This window comes from Cynocephalus volans, chromosome X (genome assembly GCF_027409185.1).
Source record: "Cynocephalus volans isolate mCynVol1 chromosome X, mCynVol1.pri, whole genome shotgun sequence".
Taxonomy (NCBI): domain Eukaryota; kingdom Metazoa; phylum Chordata; class Mammalia; order Dermoptera; family Cynocephalidae; genus Cynocephalus; species Cynocephalus volans.
Genome location: NC_084478.1, coordinates 68,693,039 through 68,714,114, shown reverse-complemented (window position 1 = coordinate 68,714,114; position 21,076 = coordinate 68,693,039). Strand labels below are relative to the sequence as shown.

General features: G+C 44.9%; 1 protein-coding gene and 1 pseudogene across 1 annotated transcript; one reads left to right on the top strand and one right to left on the bottom strand.

Moving 5' to 3' along the window:
* Positions 1 to 777: 777 nt before the first annotated feature.
* On the bottom strand, positions 778 to 1,590 carry LOC134368033 (centromere protein V-like protein 1; annotated as a pseudogene).
* Positions 1,591 to 18,300: 16,710 nt separating this feature from the next.
* On the top strand, positions 18,301 to 19,939 carry LOC134368032 (EZH inhibitory protein-like). Its single transcript, XM_063084650.1, has 2 exons — positions 18,301 to 19,648; positions 19,686 to 19,939. Exons 1-2 carry the CDS (start codon positions 18,301 to 18,303, stop codon positions 19,937 to 19,939), a joined length of 1,602 nt encoding a protein of 533 aa, XP_062940720.1.
* Positions 19,940 to 21,076: the final 1,137 nt, after the last annotated feature.

Here is a 21,076-nt window from a genome sequence, read left to right as displayed (position 1 = left end):
TATTAAGTATTTACTAATTTCTGAATACTTAACCCATGTACGAGAGGTATTTCATAACATTAAAGAGGGCAAACAGTGCACCGATGTCTTTATCATTCCTGTCTCCCCATCTCCCTGCCCAGAGACAATTTCTAAAACAAAACCAAGCAAAATACCAAATTCTTGGTATGACTAATAAGGGCAATGGGGTATGTAATACTCACGAATCTTAAAACGTTATCTGAAAACACACTAAACAAACAACGTGGCTGAAAATAACGCGTTTCTCTAGGTAGTGTAAATGTGAGTGTCTACCTAAAACACACACACAACCACCGGTGGAAAACGTCCTAATAAATGTTCATCAAACTGTATGGAGACAGCGGTCCTACGCACCAGACGCAGCTGTCAAAAACAACCCTGTTCCCCATAGCCCCCAAAACGTGCAGTCCACAGGAATAACCTGCAAGTGGTTTGTGAGAACTGTATTTACAATAGTAAAACCGAGTGTTGGACATAAAAGATGACTTGGAAAAGTGGAGACGCTACTTGCTCATTGGATTGCAAGATTATCATTGTACACAGATTCGTGTGCTCGAGATCTGGATTACAAGTGAGTCCCCTGAAAAATACTGGGAGGGAAGGGAAAATACTGGAAGGGAAGCCTGGATGGACACCACAGGTCGACCAGTCCAGAAGCAGACGGACTTCTTTCACACAATAATTTTTTGTTTAGGAGGACTGTGGTGGCTCCCTCGAGGGGCGCCCGGGCATGTTTTGGGCGTGTTTGCGGCCCCGTCACTGCTCCTTTTCTGGAGGGGACTGGCAGGGGCTCAGTCGGTGGACATGTTCTGGATGGTCTTGTGCTTCTTGGTTGACCTCCTCCCCTGAATCGCCACCGCGGGCTTCCTCGATGACCACGCTGTGCACGGTGCCCGCGTCCAGGCAGTGTGGGGCGACGCTGTGCACCCGGGGCTCAGAGACAGTGGCGTGGAAACTCTGCACCCCGCACCTACTGCAGAAGCTGTGCAGCACCGGGTGCGTGTTGGATCGATAGGTGACGAGGCTCTCGGCGCCCTGGAGGAGAGTGAAGCGCGAGGCCGGGACAGGAAGTGGTGGTGCTGCCGCTTCTTGCACAGCTTTCAGCAGCAAACCAAGACGCGCAGATCTGCAGGGGCCCAGGCAGCAAAGCGGACCGCGCCGTAGTGGCAGCCTCCGGTGTGATGCACCAGGCCCGGGTACTCGAAGGTGTCCAGCAGGACCTTGGCGGCGCCCTCGCAGCTGAGGCCCCGCAGCTTCCCGAACGTCTCCCAACGCTCCCGCTGCGCGCCCAGGTACAGCTCACTGCCGGACGCGGCGGGCGCTGGGGGGTTCGCGGGGTGGTGGGGGTTGGGCGGGTGGAAGCGGATCCTTGGGGACCGCCTCCAGACCGCCGCCACCAGCGCTTCTGCCACGACCTTCCCCTCTTGGCCGCTGCCCGCTCGCTGCCCGCCGCGTGGCTCCCGACGCCGACTCGGACCGCGCGCGGCTGGCGTCCACGAACGCGATGGCTGCACAGGCGGCGGGCGGATCCCCGGGCGAAAGAGCCGCTCGGTTCCTCACCCTGCTCATGGCGGCTGCAACCTTCTAAGCACGTGCCCACCGCCCCTGTTTCCTAGTCAGTCACGGAGCAGCCTCCTTGTCCACACCGGCAGGATTGGCCACTTGTTGAACGTGATGTAAAGAGACCCGTCCCCTGACCCTATCAGAACGGCCTTTGCTGGCCTGAAATTCAGCCATCCTAGTAAGGCACCTGCTGGGCGCCAGGGACTGCCCTGGGCTCTGGGGACGTGGAGGCGCGCCAGACTTTCCAAAGCACTCGCACTCACTTAGGGTCGCTTAGTTAACAGTTCTTCCCATATTTGGAGACAAGTCTTTTAAAACATGTGTTTTGCAAATATTTTCTTTCAGTCCCTGGTTTTTCTTTTTCGTTCTCTCTCTCTCTCTCTCTCTCTTCTCTCTCTTTCTTAATTTCTTTCTTTCTTTTTCTGAACAGTGTCTTTCACAGAGCACATTTTTTGTTTTGAAATTTTAAGAAAATCCTAATTATCTTTATTTGTTCTTGGATTGTGCTTCAGGTGTTGTGTCTGAAAACGCATCAGCAAACACAAAGACATGTTGATTTTCTCAAGTGCTTTCTTCTAGAAGTTACGTGTTTTGAACTTATAGAACTTTAGTCCATTTTGAGTTAATTTTTGTAAAAGTGTAAGGTCTTGGTCTAGGTTAATTCTTTTGCACATGGACTCCAAATTATTCCAGCATCTTTTATTGAAAAGACTATCTATCCTTTTGCCATTGAATTGTGCTTGTGCCTTTGTCAAAGATCAGTTGAGTGATATTTGTGCAGGTTTGTTACTGGGCCTGCTCTTCTGTTGCTTTGAACTCTGGGTCTATTTGCTCACACCACACTGTCTTGATTACTGCAGCTTTATAGTAAATCTCGAGATCAGATCATATGAGTCCTGCAACTTTGCTCTTTTTTTTTTTCAGAAATTGTTTTGCCTATTCTAGTGCCATTGCTTTTCAACACAAAATTGAGTCGATATCGATATCTACAAAGCGATTGCTGCGATTTTGGGATTCTGATGTTTCTGTAACAGATCAATCTGGAAGGAATTGAAATCTTAATTACCAGTCTTCCGGACCACATATATGACATATCTCTCCTTTATTTAGACGTTCTTTGATTTCTTTCATTAATGTTTGTAGTTTTCCACAAACAGATCCTGTACATATTTGATATGCTTATACCTAAGTAATTAATATGTAGGGTTGCTGTTATAAAAGGTAATCCAAAAAACATCAAATTCTAATTGTTCACAGACCATATATATAGGTAAACAGTTGTCATTTGTATATTGACCTTGTATCCTGTGACCTTGCAAAACCCCCTTGTTAATTCATCAGGTTTTTGTGGAAACTTCTACACAGATCATCTGTAAACAGTAAGTTCTGTTTCAACCACTCCAATCTGTACGCCTTTTATATCTTTTGGTTTCCTTATTGCCCAAGCTGGGATTCTGGGTTGTGTCGAATAGGTGTGGTGAGAGCAGACAAGTCTTGGGCGGCCAGCGGCCAGTCTCTCACCCTTATGTATGAAGTCAGCTGTAGGTTTTTCATAGATGTCCTTTCTCAAGTTGAGGGAATGCTACTCTGTTCCTGGTTTGCTGAGAGTTTTTAACTTGAATGGCGTTGAATTATATCAAATGCTTTTTCTACATCAATTGATACAATCATATGATTTTTCTTCTTTAGCCTGCTGATCTGGTAGGTTGTGTATCGATTGCTTTTCGAATGTTGAACCAGCCTTCCATGCCTGAAATAAATCCCACTTGGTTGTGGTGTATAATTTTTCTATACATTGTTAGATTCCATTCGATAATATGTTGTTGAGGAGTTTTGTGTCTATGTTCATGATATTGGTCTGTAGTTTTCTTTTCCTGCGATGTCTTTGTCTGTCTCGCTATAAGGGTAATGCTGACCTCAAAGAATGAGCTAGGAACTGTTCTCTCTGCTTCTATATTCTGGAAGAGATGGTGGGGAATTTGTATCATTTCTTCCTGAAATGTTTATTTAGAATTTGTCAGGACATTCAGTAATGTTGAATATGCTAATTATCCCGATTGGAGCATCACATATCGCACACAGGTATTCAACACTGTACCCCACAGATATGTACAATCAATTAATGGTAAGTTTGCAGGATATAGGATTTTAGGTAGGTGTTTTTTTTTTTCAATCAAAACTTTAAATGTTTCACTCTACTCTCTTCTTTGCATGCGTTCTGATGAGAGTTTGGCTGTATTTCTTTTCCATGTTGCCCTGTAAGTAAGGTATTTTTACTTTTTCATGTTTTTTGTTTTTGTTTTGTTTCTTTGTCTTTAGTTTTTTGCAGTTTGAATATAATATGCCTAGATGTGAATTTGTGTGTGTGTCTGTGTGTGTGTTTGGTATATATGCTGCTTGATATTTTTTGAGATTCCTGAATATGTGGTTTGGTGTCTATGATTAATTTTGATAGTTCTCAGCGCTTATGGCTTTTAATTTTTTTTTTTTTTTCTATTTTCTGTCCTGTTCTGTCTTCGTTCTCTTTCTGGTATTCAAATTAAAATGTCAAAACTTTTGCAATTTTCACACAGTGGGATGTTCAATTCCTTTATTTATTTATTTTTTCCTGTCCTTTTTCTCTTGGCATTTCAACTTGAAAAGGTCCTATTGACCTGTAACCCATCTTCAAGCTCACCGATCCTTTCCTTGGTTGTGCTAAGTCTCCTGATGAGCCCATAAAAGACGTTCTTCCTTTCTGTTACAGTGTTTTTGATTTCTAGTATTCTTTTAATTCTTTCTTAGAATTTACATCTCTCTGCTTACTTTACCCATTTGCTCTTGCACGTTTTCTATTTTTCCATTAGAGACCTTACCGTATTATTCATAGTTACTTTAAATTCCCTGTTTGACAATTCCAATGTCTTTGTAGTATCTAAGACAGGTTCTAATGTTTGCTTTTTTAATTTCTTGTGTGTGTCTGTGTGTGTGTGTGTGTGTGTGTGTGTGTGTGTGCACGCGCACGTGCATGTGCTTAAATATTTAAGTCTACTCTCCTTTTCTTCGCATGTTCTATTGAGAAACAGGACCTGAAATAAACAGGCATTTACTGTGAATATTTGTGCTAATCTGGCTGGGAGCGGGGCTGTGTTTTATGGTTGCTGTAGCCGTAAGTGCCAGAGGCTTCCACTTCCTCTAGTGTCCTTGATTTTGTCTGTGCCACCTCCCCCGACCCCCGCCTTAAATTTGGTCTTCCCCAAGTACTCCTGCTCAGACAGAGTCTGTGATTTCGAGTACCTTCAGCTGTAATCCATTATTTCCCTGTGGCCTGATTGGTGTAGTGTAACGTACAGGGGTGGGAGGAGATTCCACAGCGTTATGACTGGATCTCAGTCTTCTAGAGGGAGCGCGTCTCTGGGCTTGACCTTCACAAGTGTTTCTCCAGTAGTGGTGGCTTCTCCCCAATCCTCTATCCTTTCCCTGGCTGCAGTATTCCCATTATTTCCTTGAAATATTGATCTCTATTAACTGTCTTTTAGGTGAGACAGGAAGGCTGGAGGGGCCTGGGGTGGGATGAACGCCCTTCCTCCATCTAGGATAAGGCTCTGGGAAGTCTTTTGCCTTGGAGAGGGTAGGCCCTTGTCTTGGAGAAGGCCCTCGGGGTATCTGAAACTGACTATCCTTCCTCTCTCCCCGCCAGAGAAACCAGTGTCTTTCTCAGATCTTCACCATAAAAGCCTGTTTCTTGAGCTAAAGCCAGTGAACATGTGAATGCCCCCTATGACTGCATATTCTCACTCTCACGCTAGCCCACACCCAGCCTCGGCAATTCATCGTATGTACCATTTAAGTGTTTCTCCCAGTGCATGATGACGGAAGCTTCTGATCCAGGGACCCGATCTCAGTTGTGACACTCTGGATTTGACATTCTTTCTAGATTCCAGGGTGGTGGTTTGGTGCTTTGCCTCCATCACTGATGAGTCCCCCAAAATTCATTGATTCCATTTTCCCAGCATTTTCTCCTTGTAAGGATGGGAGTGGTGATTTTTTTTTTTTTTTTTTTTTTTTTGCCTCTTTGCATGGGGAGCTGAAACCAGAAGTCTCATTATTTGTGGCCAATTTTGAAATATGCCACAATCGGTATATTCCTATGATTTGCAAATGTCATGCTAAGAACCAGGAGAAGCAGATAAAAGTTGAAAGAAGTTGTCTCAGGGATCCAGCAGGAGGGGTGTGTCTGTGGAGGGGGTGGCTGTAGAATCAAACGATATCTGTTTTTTATCAACTATTAGGATTGTTATTTTTAAAACACTATACATATATGATTTGAGAAAATTAAATAATAGGTGATGCATTTTACGTAGAAATAGTCTAGAACTTTTACACACAAAAAATTCACAAAAATTCTAAGTGTAATTTCAAGGTTAAATAAATGTGCCAAATTACGTATGATTCCTAAAACAGTTATTACCTCTTGCTTGTTGATATCTGTTGTCACTGTGAGTTAATCGATATGCGTGTATGACTCATGATCACAGCAGTTTTGCGCACTAATTGGCTGGGGCGATAATGTGAAAACTGCCATCTGCTAAATCTTGGGGAAACAATGAAAGTGAGGGGCTTGCCTTCCCATTTCACAGATGAAGAACTTTAGGCTAAAAGAGATTAAGTAACTTGCTCAAAGCCATACACTAGGTAAGCGGTGGATCTGGGACAGCCTCCCATGTCGGTCTGTATCAGTATCCATGTCTTTCCAATGTATTTCTCTGCCTGTCCCAGAATGCACATTTTTTAATATTCACAGCTTTATCCAAAAATGGTGTTATTTTTTTCAGCTAGGCTCTGGAAGCAAAATTACTGAGGAAAGTACAAGGAGAGATGAATATGATTTTCCAATCCTATTCAGAAATCAGAAATTCCTAAGCCTTCTTCCATTGATTTAGAAGCTGGAAGCAAAGATAAAAATCTTCCAAATTTATTCAGTGAAGGTAGCCTAAACCCTGATACCAGCACCTGGAAAAGACAGTGCATGCGCAAAAGCCCACAAGCGCACACACATGCACGCACACACATATGTGCACGCACACAGAAATATGGATCTATCTCACTTATGGATATAGATTTAATTCTTTATCTGTAAGGGAGAGGATGGTGTAATATTAGGAAATATTTGACTATTTTAACAATCCATCATATCAATAGGTCAAAGGAGAAAAACCCTATCATCTGAAATGCTGGGGGAAAAAAAATACTTCAAGTAACTTAATCCACGACTGGTAAACTCTCTTCAGTCTTAGTTCTCGTTTACTTAATCTGTCTTTGGCTGGCAAAACGATGTTAAAGTGTTCTGCTACCATCCATCCACAGTCCCTTATCTGAATCTCTTCAGATCAATTTTCAGACTCCATATACCATACTGTACATAAGAACCATTGCAGGGTCTGGAATAGCAATGCTGAATCTAATAAAATAATATCTCTTCAGAAAAACATAAATATTCATGCCGGAAGGATAAAGAAAGACTCCAAGCCGCCTCATTTTTTTTAGTTTTGTGGACAAATGAGCTGGGAAAAATAATCGGTTTTCACAGCATTTGGGATTTTAGACTTGAAATAAGGAATTTGGGGTGTTTCTTTCAATTCTTCTTATGTTTTACCCATTCTTAAAATTTTTGCTAAATCTTCTTTTATTAAAGTACAACATACAAAGAGAAGAGTGCACAAATCTTAAAAGACCACAAATGGATGACATTTTACAAAGTGAGCACAGGCATGTAACTGCCACCAAGCCCAGGATATATAGAACACGACTGGCATCCTGGAATAGTGTGTTGTGTACCCATCTAAAAGTTAACCACTATTTTGACCTATGTCACTATAAAAATGTTTTTGCCTGTTTTTGAACCTTACACAAACAGAATTATATATTATGGACATTTTCTTTTTTACCTGGCTTCTTTTGCTCAATACTCTGATTTTGAGGTCTACCCATGTTGTTGCATGTAAGGATAGGTGCTTGTTTCATTGCCATGTAGTATTCTGTTATATGGATATACGACAATTTATCTGTTTGTTCAACTGTTGATAGACATTCAGATTGTGACTACCATCAACAGTGAAGCAGTGAACGTTTTTATTCATGTCTTTTGGAGAACATGTTTATGCATCTCTGTTGCATATATACTTGGATCGCATGATAGCCAGAATTTTATGATGACTCTCAATGACCCTTGTCGTCTTATAATCTCCTGCCATTGTGTCGGGGTGGAACCTGTGCATGTGACAAGATATCACTCCCACGATTATATTACTTTTAGGGCAAAAACGATTTTGCAAATGTAATTAAGATCACAGATCAGTTGCCCTTAAGATAGATGGGCCAGACCTAATCCTGTGAGCATTTAGAAGAACCCAGGTCTCTGCTGAAAGAGAGATGTGAAGCAAGAGAGAGCATTTGGAGGGGACCACATGGCAAGGAACTGCAAGTGGCATCTAGGAGATGAGTGCTGCCCCAGCTGACAGCCAGAAAGAGAAAGGGGGCCTCGGCCCCCAGCTGCAGGGAACTGAATTCAGCTGACGACGTGGATGGGTCTGGAAGGGCTTCTTCCCCAGAGCCTCCAGAAAGGAACACAGCAAGTCCAACACCATCCCACCCTATGAGACCCTGAGCAGGGAAGCCAGTCACGCTGTGCACTGTCTTCTCACCTACACGACTGTGCACTAATAAATGAGTGTTGGTTTCAGCTGCTAGGAGTGTGGTAATTTGTCCCACACCAGAAGAAAACCAACACCGATTTTGATGCCTAGATGCGGGGTTCTGCCATGGCAAACACCCCAAAATGTGGGTGTGGCTCGAACTGGGCAGTGGGTGAAGGCTGGAAGAATTGTGAGGTGTGTGATAGAGAAAGCCTAAGCAGCCTTGTAAAAGGCCTTAATTGCCTTGGACAGACTGTTAGTAGAAATCTGGCCTCTGAGGACACTGCTGGTGAGGGTTCAGAAGGATGGAGGAACATGTTATTGTCAACTGGAGGCAGGGGATCCCTGCTATTTAGTGGCAGAAAGTTTAACAAGATCGTTGTCTGCAGTTTTGTGGAAAGAAGAAAATATAAACGACACACTTGGATATATGGTGAAGGCAGTGGGTGGAGGCTAGCCAAAATTTGGGAGCATATAGCAAAAACCTAGATTATCTTGAGCAGACTGTTAATACAAATCTGGAATTTAAAAACTCTGCTGGCGGGGGCTCTCAAGCAATAGGAGAATTTTATGAAAATCCTAAATTGCCTCAAAGAAAGCCAAAATGACTGGGGTTTGTTGTTGTCGTCGTTTTTCTTTTTCTGGCGGCTGGCTGGTACTGAGATCTGCACCCTTGACCTTGGTGTTATAACACCACACTCGAAGACTGTTAACAGACTTTTAAAACAATCTGGACTTGGAGGTTTCAGACTGTGAGGGCTCCAAAAGAAGTGAGGAACACGCTGTTGGAAACTATAGGGGGGAAGATCTCCGATATATGGTGGCAGAACGCTTAGCAGGATTGCATCCCACAGCTGTATGGAAAGCTGAACTTCTAAATGATGAACCTGGATATACAGCTGAAGAGACGTCCCAGCAAAGTGTGGAAGGAGTGACCTGGTTTCTTCTTGCTGCTTAGAGTAGAATGTGAGAGGAGTAAGATAAACTGTGGGAAGAACTGTTAAACAAAAGGAACCAGGACTTGATGATGTGGGGAGTTTTCAGGCTATCTAGATGGGGGAAAGCCGGCTAAAATTAAGAGATCGCTTCTGAGAGTGGCATAGGAAGAAAGCAAGTTTGGCTGTGCAAACTTCTGCTGAAAGCTCAGAAACAGCAAAAGTTTAGTCCCACAAGAACCCCCTTCAAAAGACTAAAGGTGCGTCTCACAGATTTCTTTCGGTATACCGGCAGGCCTCTGGGAAGCTTCAGGCTGCTGTCCCTCAGTCATCTCAGCAGGAACCCCAAATAAAGAAGGGTTTACGCTGAACAAATTTATGGATGGGGATTTTGTGTAATAGAGTGAATGCCAGTGAAATCCACTCATGTCCCACAAGGTTCTCGAGAAACTTGGAGCAGCGGAAATACTGCCAGCTGGGACGTAAAGGGAAAGAGAGAGTACAAAACGAAAAGAGGCTGTTGGACCCCTAAGATTCTGCCGGCAGAGAGCAGGCTGATATGACTACTCAGCTGCAAATACCTGCTACCTTTCATGAAAAAGGAAGGATGAGTCAGAGGGAAGAACCAAGGGCCCAAAGACAGAGCCGAGAGGCACCGAGGATTGTTCCAGGCTTTGAAACTTTATTGGAGAATTCTGGCTGGTGTTTTCCCGGCTGAATTTCCAATCTGCTTAAAAACTCTAACTCCTTTCTACCTTCCATCTCTCCTTCCCCCATTATTGAACCAGAATGTTTAGAGCTGTTATCCTATGCCCATCCCATCATTGTATGTGGGAGTGTTAGGGAAGACAGCTTGTCGCTTTAGGGTCAACCGTCCAAAGTTGGAGAGGGATTGTGTCCCAGGAGTTACACTGGGTGGATCGATCATACCTAGGGACCTCAGGCATGCCTGGTTTAGATGGTCAAGATGGTGAGATTTTGGACTTTGAATTGATTCAAACAAAGAGATTCAAACAAGCTTTTGCAATTGAGCTGATGCTGTAAAACGATGTGAAATTTGGAGACCATGAGATGGCAGGGAATGTATTTTGTTTGTGGGACCGACTGGATCCCTGGGGGTCAGAGGGCAGGAGAATTGCGGTAGGGAGAATTCTAAGATGCCTCCTAATGACCTTTGACCTTGTATAACCCCCTCACGTTGAGAGGGAGAAGAGCCTGTAAATATGGATGAGAGGATGAGATATCTCTCCTGTGGTTATATTACGCTCTATGGGAAAAGATATTTTGCAGATGTATTAAGGTCCCAATCAGTGGATCTTCCAATAAGGAGGTTATCTTGGGTGGGCCAGGGCTAATCAAGTGAACCCTTAATATGACCTGGGCCCTTCCTGAGCGACTCAAGCATGAGAGGGTGTACGGGGGGGTCGAAGTGACAAGGAGCTGTGTGGGCCACCTCCAGGAGCTGAGAGTTTGACTGAATTCTGCCAGTAACCTGAATGAGCTTAGAATTGGATTCCTCCTCAGAGTCTCCTCTGAGAAACACGGCCTGGCCAACACCTGATTTCACCTTGTGATACACCAAGCGGAGAACAAATTCATGCCACCTACGGATTTCTGACCTACAGAACTGCGAGCTGATAAGTACTCATTGTTTTAAAGCCGCTAAGATGTGGTAGTTTGTTATGATGCAGGAATAGACAACTAACACAGATAGAATTGCTGGGTCATAGAAAATGCACATGTTCAGCTCTAATAGAAAGTGCCAAACAGTTTTTCAAAGTGCTGGTACCAATTCACACTCCCACCGGCAGTAGAGGGTTCCTGCATATCCTCAGCGACCCTGGATATTGTTACTTGTCTTGGCTATTCTGGTAGATGTTTGGTGATATCTCACTGGGATTTTAACTTGCATGTTCCTAGTGACTGAGATTGAACAGCTGTTGGTTTATTGGTCAGTTGGTTAGATGCCCTATTTTGTGACGTTTCTGTTCAAATATTTTGCCAATTTTCCGCTTGCATTATTCTTTTTTCTTCTTGATTTTGGGAGGTATTATATTCTGCCCATAAGACATTTGTGGAATATACATATTACAAATATCTTTCTCCCATCCCGAGCTTTATCTTTTCGGTCTCTACATGTGTCTCGATGAACACACATCCTTACTTTTGAAAAAGTTCAAATTACCAATGTTTTCCTTTGTCATCAGTGTCCTTATGGCCTGCTTCAGATATCTGTGTCTACCTCAAGGTTGTAGAGTTACACTTATACGTTATTTAGTAGAAGCCTTAACTTCTGGAATTAATTTTTGTGTATGGCGTCAGTAAGGGCCAAAAGTTAGCTTTTTTTCCCATACGGATGGGTTTCCATTTAGTCCAGCTCGACTTACTTAAAACACTATCCTTTTCCCAGACTACTGTGGTGGCACGTTTGTTGTAAATGGGCAACCAGATATATGTGAGTCCGTCCGTGACCCTTGTCTTTGCTCCATTGGCCTATTTGTCTGTTCCTGTGCATGTACCACACCATCTTAATTATCAGAGCTTCACAGTTGATCTTGTTGTCCGGCTGTGAAAGTCCTGAAAAGATGTCTTGTTTTAGAAGGCTTTGGCTGTTCTTGGATCTTTGATAGCCTTTTATAATTTAGAAGCAGCATGCCCATTTCCATTTTTAGAAAAATGCTGGGAATTTGACTTGGATTTCATGGTATCCGTAGCTCATTTTCATTGAAATTCCCTCGTCAGTTTACTTTCATAATATCCTCATCCAATCTATAAACACGATATATCTCTGATTTATGTAGGTCTTTATTTTATATCTCTCAGAATTATTATGCAGACTTCTGGGCAGAGATCTTGGGAATCTTTTGTTAGGTTTCTTCCTAGGTGTCTGATGTTTTCTGATGCTATAATAAATGGCATTAAATATTTTTTTCTCTTCATAATTTTAACGTTAGGATATAGACATCTAGTTGAGTTTTGCAATACTGACCGTGTATCTAGCAAGATCATGCTAAATACATTTGTTAATTGTAATACTAGATATATACATCCTTTTAGATTTTTGTGTGTGTGAACAATTGTAGAGTTAGGGCTGGGTCTGGAGCTCACATCCCCTGAAGCCCTTGTCCAGACTGGGTCACCAACCCTTCACACGCAGGTTTATGAGCTAGGCAACCAGAAGAAAGGTCCTTGGAGCCTTGGTTGAAGAAAGAATAGTCTTTATTTCTGCACACACACGTCTAGGAGCTAGGCAGTCCAAAGAGAAACTCAAAATTCAACTGCTACCAGGAAGTCCAAAGAAAAACTGAGCAGCTGCCTGCAAAGTAAACATGCTCTATTTTTTAGACAGAGCTCTCTGCCGGCCAGCAGTTCAGGGCCCTTGCTCCACACAACTCTAAAGAACACGCGAGGATAGCAACAAAACTAAAAAGATACATTGGCCAGCATGAGCACTAACTCCACCCACACACACAATTTGTTTACAGAGAATGTACTGCACCACACCCAACTGGACCTGAGGTGAAGGGGCCTGATTAAACTATTCTGTTTTCCCAACAACAATCTATTGTGTCTCTTTTACTTCTTTAAGAGCTGAGAAAACTTTCTCCAAAGACTCCAAGTAGGCATGCATCCATATCTCATCGCCTAGAACTGGGAAGTGCCCATTCCAAACCCAATCACCAGAGGGGTGATGGGATTGCTACGACCTGCTTAGTCAACCACACAGCCCTTTATATATTAGACAGATTCTGTTTTGAGGCACAGCTTTTCTCTACTTTAAGCAAATATATAAATACTTGGAAATGAAACCTCTGATCGGAAAGGTGAAAATCAGGAGATAAATGATGATGGATCAGTACTGATGGTGTATCCCTTCAGGTAAATGAGCTGAAATTACAAATCTTGAGGAACATCATCTCCTAAGCAAAGACTGATATGTTTAATATTTGAAAAACCTTTGTAGATTGGGGAGGAAGAATTGGCCTTTAAAATGAAGTGGTTTGCCTCAAACATACTCTTGCGGTGATCATAAAATACAACATTGTCACAGAAACTTTAACACGTACACATATCAAACTTTTAACAATAGTTTTGTATCACTGGTAGAATTGCTTGTGATTTAAATTTTGTTTCAAACTTTTCTGAATTATCTAAATGCTCTGTCGCAGAGCTTGTCAACCTTGACACTGTTGACATTTTGGACCAGATAATTCTTTGTTGTAGGAGGCTTCCTTGCGCATTCAGGGGGTTAAGCAGTATCCATAGCGTTGATCCATTGGAGGACAGTAGCACTTCCGCTTTCCCCAGCTGTGACAAACAAAAATGTCTCCAAACAGAGCCAAGTATCTCCTTGGGGACAAAATGCCCCTGAATGAGAACCGCTGCTCTACAGTGAATGAGATTCCTGTCCCCTTCCCTCACCACCAGTTTTATTGAGGAATGACTGACAAATAAAATTGCATATATTTTGGGTGTACAATGTGATGTTTTGGTATGTGTATAAACTGTGCAATGATCACCACAGTCCACCTAATTAGCATATCCATATCCATCACCTCACAGAGGTACCATTGTGTGTGTGTGTGATGAGAATACTTGAGATCTACTCTTTTAGCAGATTTCCAGTATGCAATACATTATTATTAATGTAGTCTCTGGGGGCTCAAGAGTGGCGGGCCCCGAACCTCCCAGTAGCCCCTTTTATCCCCCCGCCACGGGATGAGCAAGAGAGGGAACCGGTAGGATTACTCCTGCCACCCTAGTGGCCAGGAGAGCCCGGGAGGAAGGTGAGTATGCTGCCTGCCTATTCAGCCCACAGAGAGACACTCAGACGCGGCACGGGTTCCGTCAAGCACCTGCTTTTATAAGCATATGGCAAGGGGATTTCCTAACTTCAACCTATCATCTTAAAGGTCATGTGAGCATGCACTTGCTCTAATGCTTTGCTATTGCAATCACGTGGTGAGCACGAGTGCGGAAATATCTTTTATCCAACAATTTTAAACTATGTCTTTCCTTGTCCACTCCCTGGCGGCTTCTGTCAGGTGCCATCTTTATTTCTCCTGTCCAGGCGAATGTTTTCAACAGATTACATAGGCGTATGTGGGTGGGGTCGTGGCTAGTTCTCTGCCCCGGGAGGAGGTGTGTGGCCTCAACGCCCCAACAGTAGTCACCATGCTGTACATTAGGTCTCCAGGACTTATTCATCTTGTAAGTGAAAGTGTATCCTTTGACCAATATTTCCCTTTCCCCCCACTTTCCAGCCCCTGGTTACCACCATTCTCCTCTCCGATACTGTGGATTTGACTTTTTTTTCCCCCCGAATTTATATTCCACATGCAAGTGAGAGCATGCAGTATTTGTCTCTCTGTGCCTGGCTTATTTTACTTGACATAATGTCATCAAGGTTCATCCATGTTTTTGCAAATGGCAGGACTTCCTTCTTTTGTAAGTATGTAGAAAGCTAGGTAGATATAAAAAGATGGGTAGATAAGGGAGATAGATGGATAGTTAGATGTAAATATGCACCAGTATGTTCAGTACATAATGTTTTTTATTTGTATAACACAGCCATTTTCCAATGGCATTGAACGTTCTTCAAAAACATCCTCTAAAATCTGCTTAAGAATATGGTATGGACGTGCAGTCCTGCTGGAAATTTAGGTTGTTTCAAATTTTTAAAAAGTAAATGACACCATGACAATCACCTTTGAGTGTATAACATTGTGTTTATATATGCCTATTTCTTTAGGATTAATACCCAAAACGGGAATTGTAGCATCAAATGGATTTCATGATCGTGACCTTTTTTTCTATGTATTGTGAAATATCCAGCTGGCCAGATGCTATGAATGTACAACCCCATCCGGTAGCATGTGAGAGAGAGAGAGAGCCTGATTTTCTACAACAGCTTACTTCGAAATTAAACATTTAAAGGTAGCTGCTTTCCAAAGTGCAAATAGCTGTATTTTTAGGAACGTAATAGTGACCTATGCTCATTGAAAACATTCATAAAGCAAAGTATGAGAACAAAACTCACCCTTCTAGGATTTTCCATGAGCAAATAAATACATACATACATATACACTCCCTCTAAACAGGAGCTGTGGGAAAGAGAAAGGACAGGGTGCTGAAAGCACACCTGTGGAGTTCAGGAGAGGGGCTTCCATAGAAGAAAGTTGGAGACGTGAGAGGATAGCCAGTCCATAAGGAAAATACTCTTTTAAAAGAGGGGCACGAAACGAGTCAGGCACAGAAAGAGAAATATCACATGTTCTCACTTATTAGTGGGAGTGAAAAATACATAAATACACACAAAAAACGGAGGGGTGAGGGAAGAAGACACAACAATTACAATTCCTTGAAGTTGATAGGACAAGCGAACAGATATGAGGTTGTTGGGGGGGGGTGGGGGGAGGTTTCGGTAATGGGCCACAATAATCAACCACGTTGTATACTGACAAAATAAAATAAAATTTAAAAAATAAAATATAAAAAAAAAGAGGGGCAGGGATGATCTGTAGACATTGGAGTTATTCCTAAGTCAGAGGTCATGGCTAAGGCCCAGCGTGATTTCAGAGAGGACAAAAAGAAAGATCCCAGAATGAAAACTGAAAGGACATCTCCCCCACCCCACACCTGAGGAAAACTGGATCCACGGAACTAGTTCAAGTTGACCTGTAGGATTAACAGGACATCTATGAGATAAGTAGTGGCCAACAAGTTCACAACAGAATCACCGATTCCCACTGTCTATCCAATCTGCTCCTTGGCCGAGCAAGTCTTCCCTATTCCAGGAAGCAGTGCCACCATCCGCCCGGATACTATGGCTGCAATCTAGGAGCCATCGCTGATTGCTCTCCCTCCCTCCTGGCCTCACAGCCATTCAAGCTTTCCCAGCTGAGTCCTCAGATACCGACATCGTGGAGCAGACAAGCCATCCCCCGGCTCTACCCTGTGGGAATTCTAGCCGCACAGAGTGCATGAGCATAATCACGTGGCCATTGTTCCACAAGACTAAGTTTTGGAGTAGTCGATGACCGGAACACATTCTATTCATGTATTCTTCATTTAAGTAATCCTCTATTTCATCAGTATTTTTTTCATTTTCCATAGTCCGTTCCATTTCAGTTTTATTAATTGTCTATTTCATCCTTAATAACCTTGAATTCTCATTCCAAATTTCATCCCATTAGTTTCTATTCCATGCCGGTACTTTACATTTTTAGTGGATCTTTCATAGTCCATTGATTTCATGTCATTGCATCATTGCATATTCTGTCCTACTCTATATTCCTTCCTATTTAATTTTTCCTTCCTCCTATTTTTTAAAATATTTTATTTTGCTGTATATTTCATTCCTTTTATAATGTAACTTGTACAATGTCTACGTGTATTTTTATTCCACACGCCATAATTATTTCCATTCTCCTTTCCATTCCATTTTCCCATTATATTCCATTCAATTGCCATCCCATTCAATTTTCCATTCCATATCCTGTTCAAGTCCATATTCCATCCTCCATTTCATTCCAGTTTCCGCTGCAATCAGTCTCCATTTCATCCCGTTCTGTGTTCCATTTCAAATCCATTTTCCATTCCATATTGTTTGACATTCCAAACACCGTCTCATTCCATTTTGTGTTGTTTCACTCTGGTTGCTCAGCCAGTCCAGTCAACATCCCATTTCATTCTGCAAAATTGTTATAACAGTGACTTTCAGGAGAGCGTCTTGCTAATATTTTAATCAGGGAACCACAAGTGTGCATGGCCTGCACCAAGAATTTCCTGTCCTGGGAATTTATCCACAACAAGATGATTGAAGAGGTGGACAACTTTTTTAGTAAGAACGATGTGCCTCATAGTGATGGTAATAGGTAGTGAAAAGTTGGAAACACCATAAAAGCTGGTCAGTATTGGAATGTTTGAAACTGAAAGCTTCTTCTCTAAATGGAATGTTTTGTAGTTAAAAACGGCTTGTGGAAGTGTATTTATTGACGTGGAAAGAGTGTTTGGACTTTCAAAAGCAGGTTACAAAACAATATCTAAGGAGAAAACGATTCCATTTCATAAAACAAAACAAAGACAATGGAAAATATGGAATATATACGAATGGCCTTTCTACCAACACATAAGTAAAGACTTCCCCTATCTGCCTGTGGGGTATGTGGGAATTTAGGTGCTAGTTTCCTTACATTTGCTTTTCTGTTTAGGGTACTGAACATGCAACCTGTTAGTAATGATGACTAAAAATGAGTGTCCAAATATGAAACTTCAAGTCTGTGCATCACAGCATATTTATATCAACAGAAACTAGAGACTAGTCCAAATAAATGAATGTACATTCGTCTGTGGAGTTCCATGCAGCTCATGAAAATGTTATGCATATTTAAGGACAGTATCACCCTTAGTCCTATGCAACCTGCAGCCTGTGCCTCAGGGGTCACGGCAGGGAGAAACCTCTTACTGGAATATTCTAAATCCCCCTCTGGCATGCGAGGCTTGAGGGAGGCAGCAGGTCCCCTCCCTTTTCTTGCCTTCAGGCCTCTCTCCAACCCTGAAACCCAGGGGACCGGCATCGTGTCATCCAGATGCCTGGAGGAGTCCTGGAGAGTCCCTTCTGGGGTCACACATGGGCACAGTGTCCTGACTAGATGCCAAGAGGGACACATGGCTAGAGGATATAGCCTCTGGGTCAGCGTGGTATTTCTTCTAAGCTATCACTTGAGATTGAGCCACTGGAATGGTGCTGACAAGCTGATCTGGAGCGACTCAAATATTCCTACAGACAGACTCCCACCCCCCCTCACCCCCGCCCCTCCCCCGAAACACACCCCCCCTCAGGGGCCGGGTTTAAGAAAGGGGAAATTCCCACTCTTGACCGGGTCACGGCAGACCACCGAGGGGCGGAGCACATCCTCCTGTTTGAAGCCAGATGGCTCTGGGTTGGATGGCTCCGGGGAGAGGTGTCACGTGACATGTGGCTCACCAATCGGAGGCGAGGATTCGGCAGGGCCCGCCCACCCTCCTCACCCCAACGGCCGTGGCTCTACCTCCGGTGATTCGAGCAGCCACGCTCTAGTGCCTCAGAGCGAGAACCTGGCGTTATGGCCACCCGGTCCCACGGGCAGAAGGAGCAGAAGCTCCAGCAGGGTGAGGTACCCGCAGAGCCGAACGACGAGGCCGCCTGTGCCCCTGGCGAGGCCTGTGGGACCGGCAATCACGATCCTGTCGCCTCGGTCCCCACAGCCTGGAGTGATGTGTCTCCCTCGGGCAGCGTCTCCCTGCGGAGCAGCCCAGCAGGTTCCTCCACCGCCTCCGTCTCCGCCGCCATTTCCATGGCCGATGAGGACCCGGGGCTGCCGTCCATGGCCTGTGTGCCGGCGAAGAGGCGCTCCGACCCCCAAGGCCGCCGTAGTCCCCACGCAGAGCTTAGACAGGTGGTGCCCAAGACGGACGGCCAGGCCGCCCTCGGGCAAGCCCCGGAGGGGACTGGCCAGGCCAGCGGGCACCCGAGCCCCGGGAACGGCCGTCGTAGGGAGCGGCCCTGCCGCCAGCAGGCTGCCCAGGCTCAGAAGCCTCCAGGGCGCCATCTGCCTCAGCCGTCTGGGCTTTCGCCGCCATCTTCTCCAAGGTCTCGGCGCCGCAGCCGCCGCCGCCGCCGCCTCCTCCCTCCCACTGCTCCGCAGAGTCCCGCATCCCGCTCAGGGCCTGCCCTCCGCAGTCAACCAGACGGGGCAGGCGCTGCCCTCCGCGACCGTGCATCTGATCCAGGTGCTGCTCGCCGCAGCTGCACTACTAGCCCGGCAGGGCCTGCCCTCCGCAGACGTGCATCAGGACCAGGCCCTGCCATCCAAGTCCGCGCCACCCGGTCAGACCCTGCTGTCCGACGCCGCCCATCTGCGAAAGGTCCAGCTCCTCGCAGCGGTGCATCCCAGTCTGGTCTTGCTCTCCCCAGCCGCGACAGCCCGCCAGGCCCTGCTTCCCACGGCGGTGAATCCGGGTCAGGATCTGCTGTCCGACGCCGATGTTCATCTGCGCCAGGCCCTGCTCTCCGTGACCGCTCGGCAAGTTCAGGCCTTACTCTTAGCAGCACCAGCACGGCGCCAGGGCCTGTCCTCCAGAGCCGCTCCACCCAGCGAAGGTCAGCCCTTCTCAGCCGCCACTCTCTGTCTGGGCCGGCTGGCGGGAATCCTTCTCCCGCTGGGAGAAGACTGGTTTTTCGGAGCAGCCCAAGCCCTCCTGATCCTCAGGTCCCAAGCCTTGGTTCTCAGCCTACTTGGCATGCAGTCCGTATGCGTGCCTCCTCACCCTCACCTCCTGGTAGGTTCTTTCCTTTCCCTGAGCAATATGGTGAGACCTCCTCCTCCTCCTGTGCCACCTCCTCCTCCTCTTTCACCTCCTCCCCTAGGTCTCCTAGCCGAAGCCCTTCCTCTTCCCCTACTAAGTTTTTTGGCCAGAGCTCCTCTTCCTCGTCCCCATAAGTTTTCAGGCCTGAGCTCCATCTCCACTCCTAGCCCTGCCAGCCTTAGGCGCGCCTTGCTGCCGGAGGTTGATGCCCTGAGCCCTGCCTTTCCAGGAGAGCAGGCCGAAAGGGAGCTCTCACCGCCCTATGCCGCCTGCAGTGTGACCACCCCCTGTGAGCATCCTCCAGGACCCGCGAAGAAAATCAACATCTCCCGCTGTGCTGAATGGGCTGCCTGCTCCGCAGTTGCCTGTGAGATCTCCAGGAGTTCTAGCCATTAACCAGTTCCGAAGCAGTTTTGAAGCCTCCTTTCCCCATGACTCCACCAAGCAGCACTTATCTGCTGTTGGCCCTTGATTCCAGGCCCCCTTCTCCCTCAGAAGGCCCTGTCTTTGGCCCTAAGCCGAGATTTTCATTTTCCAAGTTATTTTATATAATCAAGTATTTTAATGAATAAAGTTAAGATACTGGTTTAATTTAAAAATTGCAGGGTTTTTTTTGTTTGTTTGGTGTGGGGGGTGGGGGTCCATAAAACTGTAAATCCTCTGTCTTATTTGGAGAATTAAAAGAAGGCTGTGGGCATGCTAAGTGACTCTGGAAAAGAAGTGGAGTATGACACTATCTTATCAATCATTTATTGTCTCCATTGGAAGAGGAGTTCTGTCCAGGACTTAGTCACTATATAACCTCTTAGCATAGGAGATTTGCAGCCTGGATGAGAAAAAGAGGACAGGGTTTAATCCAAAGTGGCTAGAGAAAAGGAGTTGTGATGGAGATATCCATATCCAGGATTAGGAAAGAGGCTGGGCATGGCCAAGTATTGGGGAGGGGGCGGGAGGATAACCCAGATGGGAGTAGGGAGGCTGGGAGGAAGACCCAGGATCAGGAAGGCAGAACAGCAGGGGTCAGGAGTCTGAGCGGGGAAGGCCTCAAGTTTGTAGAGGAAGGAAGAGTTTGTGTGTTGGCAACAGGGCTCCTGAAACGGGAGGTCTGGTGTGTGGGAGGGTGTCTTGGGAGGGTGATTCAAGGTTAGTGACTGATGATGGGGAAATGGTCAGATATTTAGTGGGAAAAAAAATGTGTTAATGGACAATTCCAACGTAACAAAATAATTGTGACCTAGTCTGTGAGCAAGTATGTGAAGATGAGTGTTTGTGTGTGTCTCTCTGTGTGCACATATTTGGCACAAATTGCGTTGGCCATACATCATCCTAACAGGGTATATACTTGGTTCTTGGAATAGGTGTGAACGTGGTCTTATCTTCTGTATTATACATTTTTTGACTTGATCATACGACTATTTCTGCGATGGGACTCAACTTAGCCTGTCTGTCTTTTTGGAGTAAGATTCCCCCAAACTTCACTTCCGTCTGACCACAAAGGGAAAGACTTGGTTTTGGTTGTTTTGGCCTGTGGGG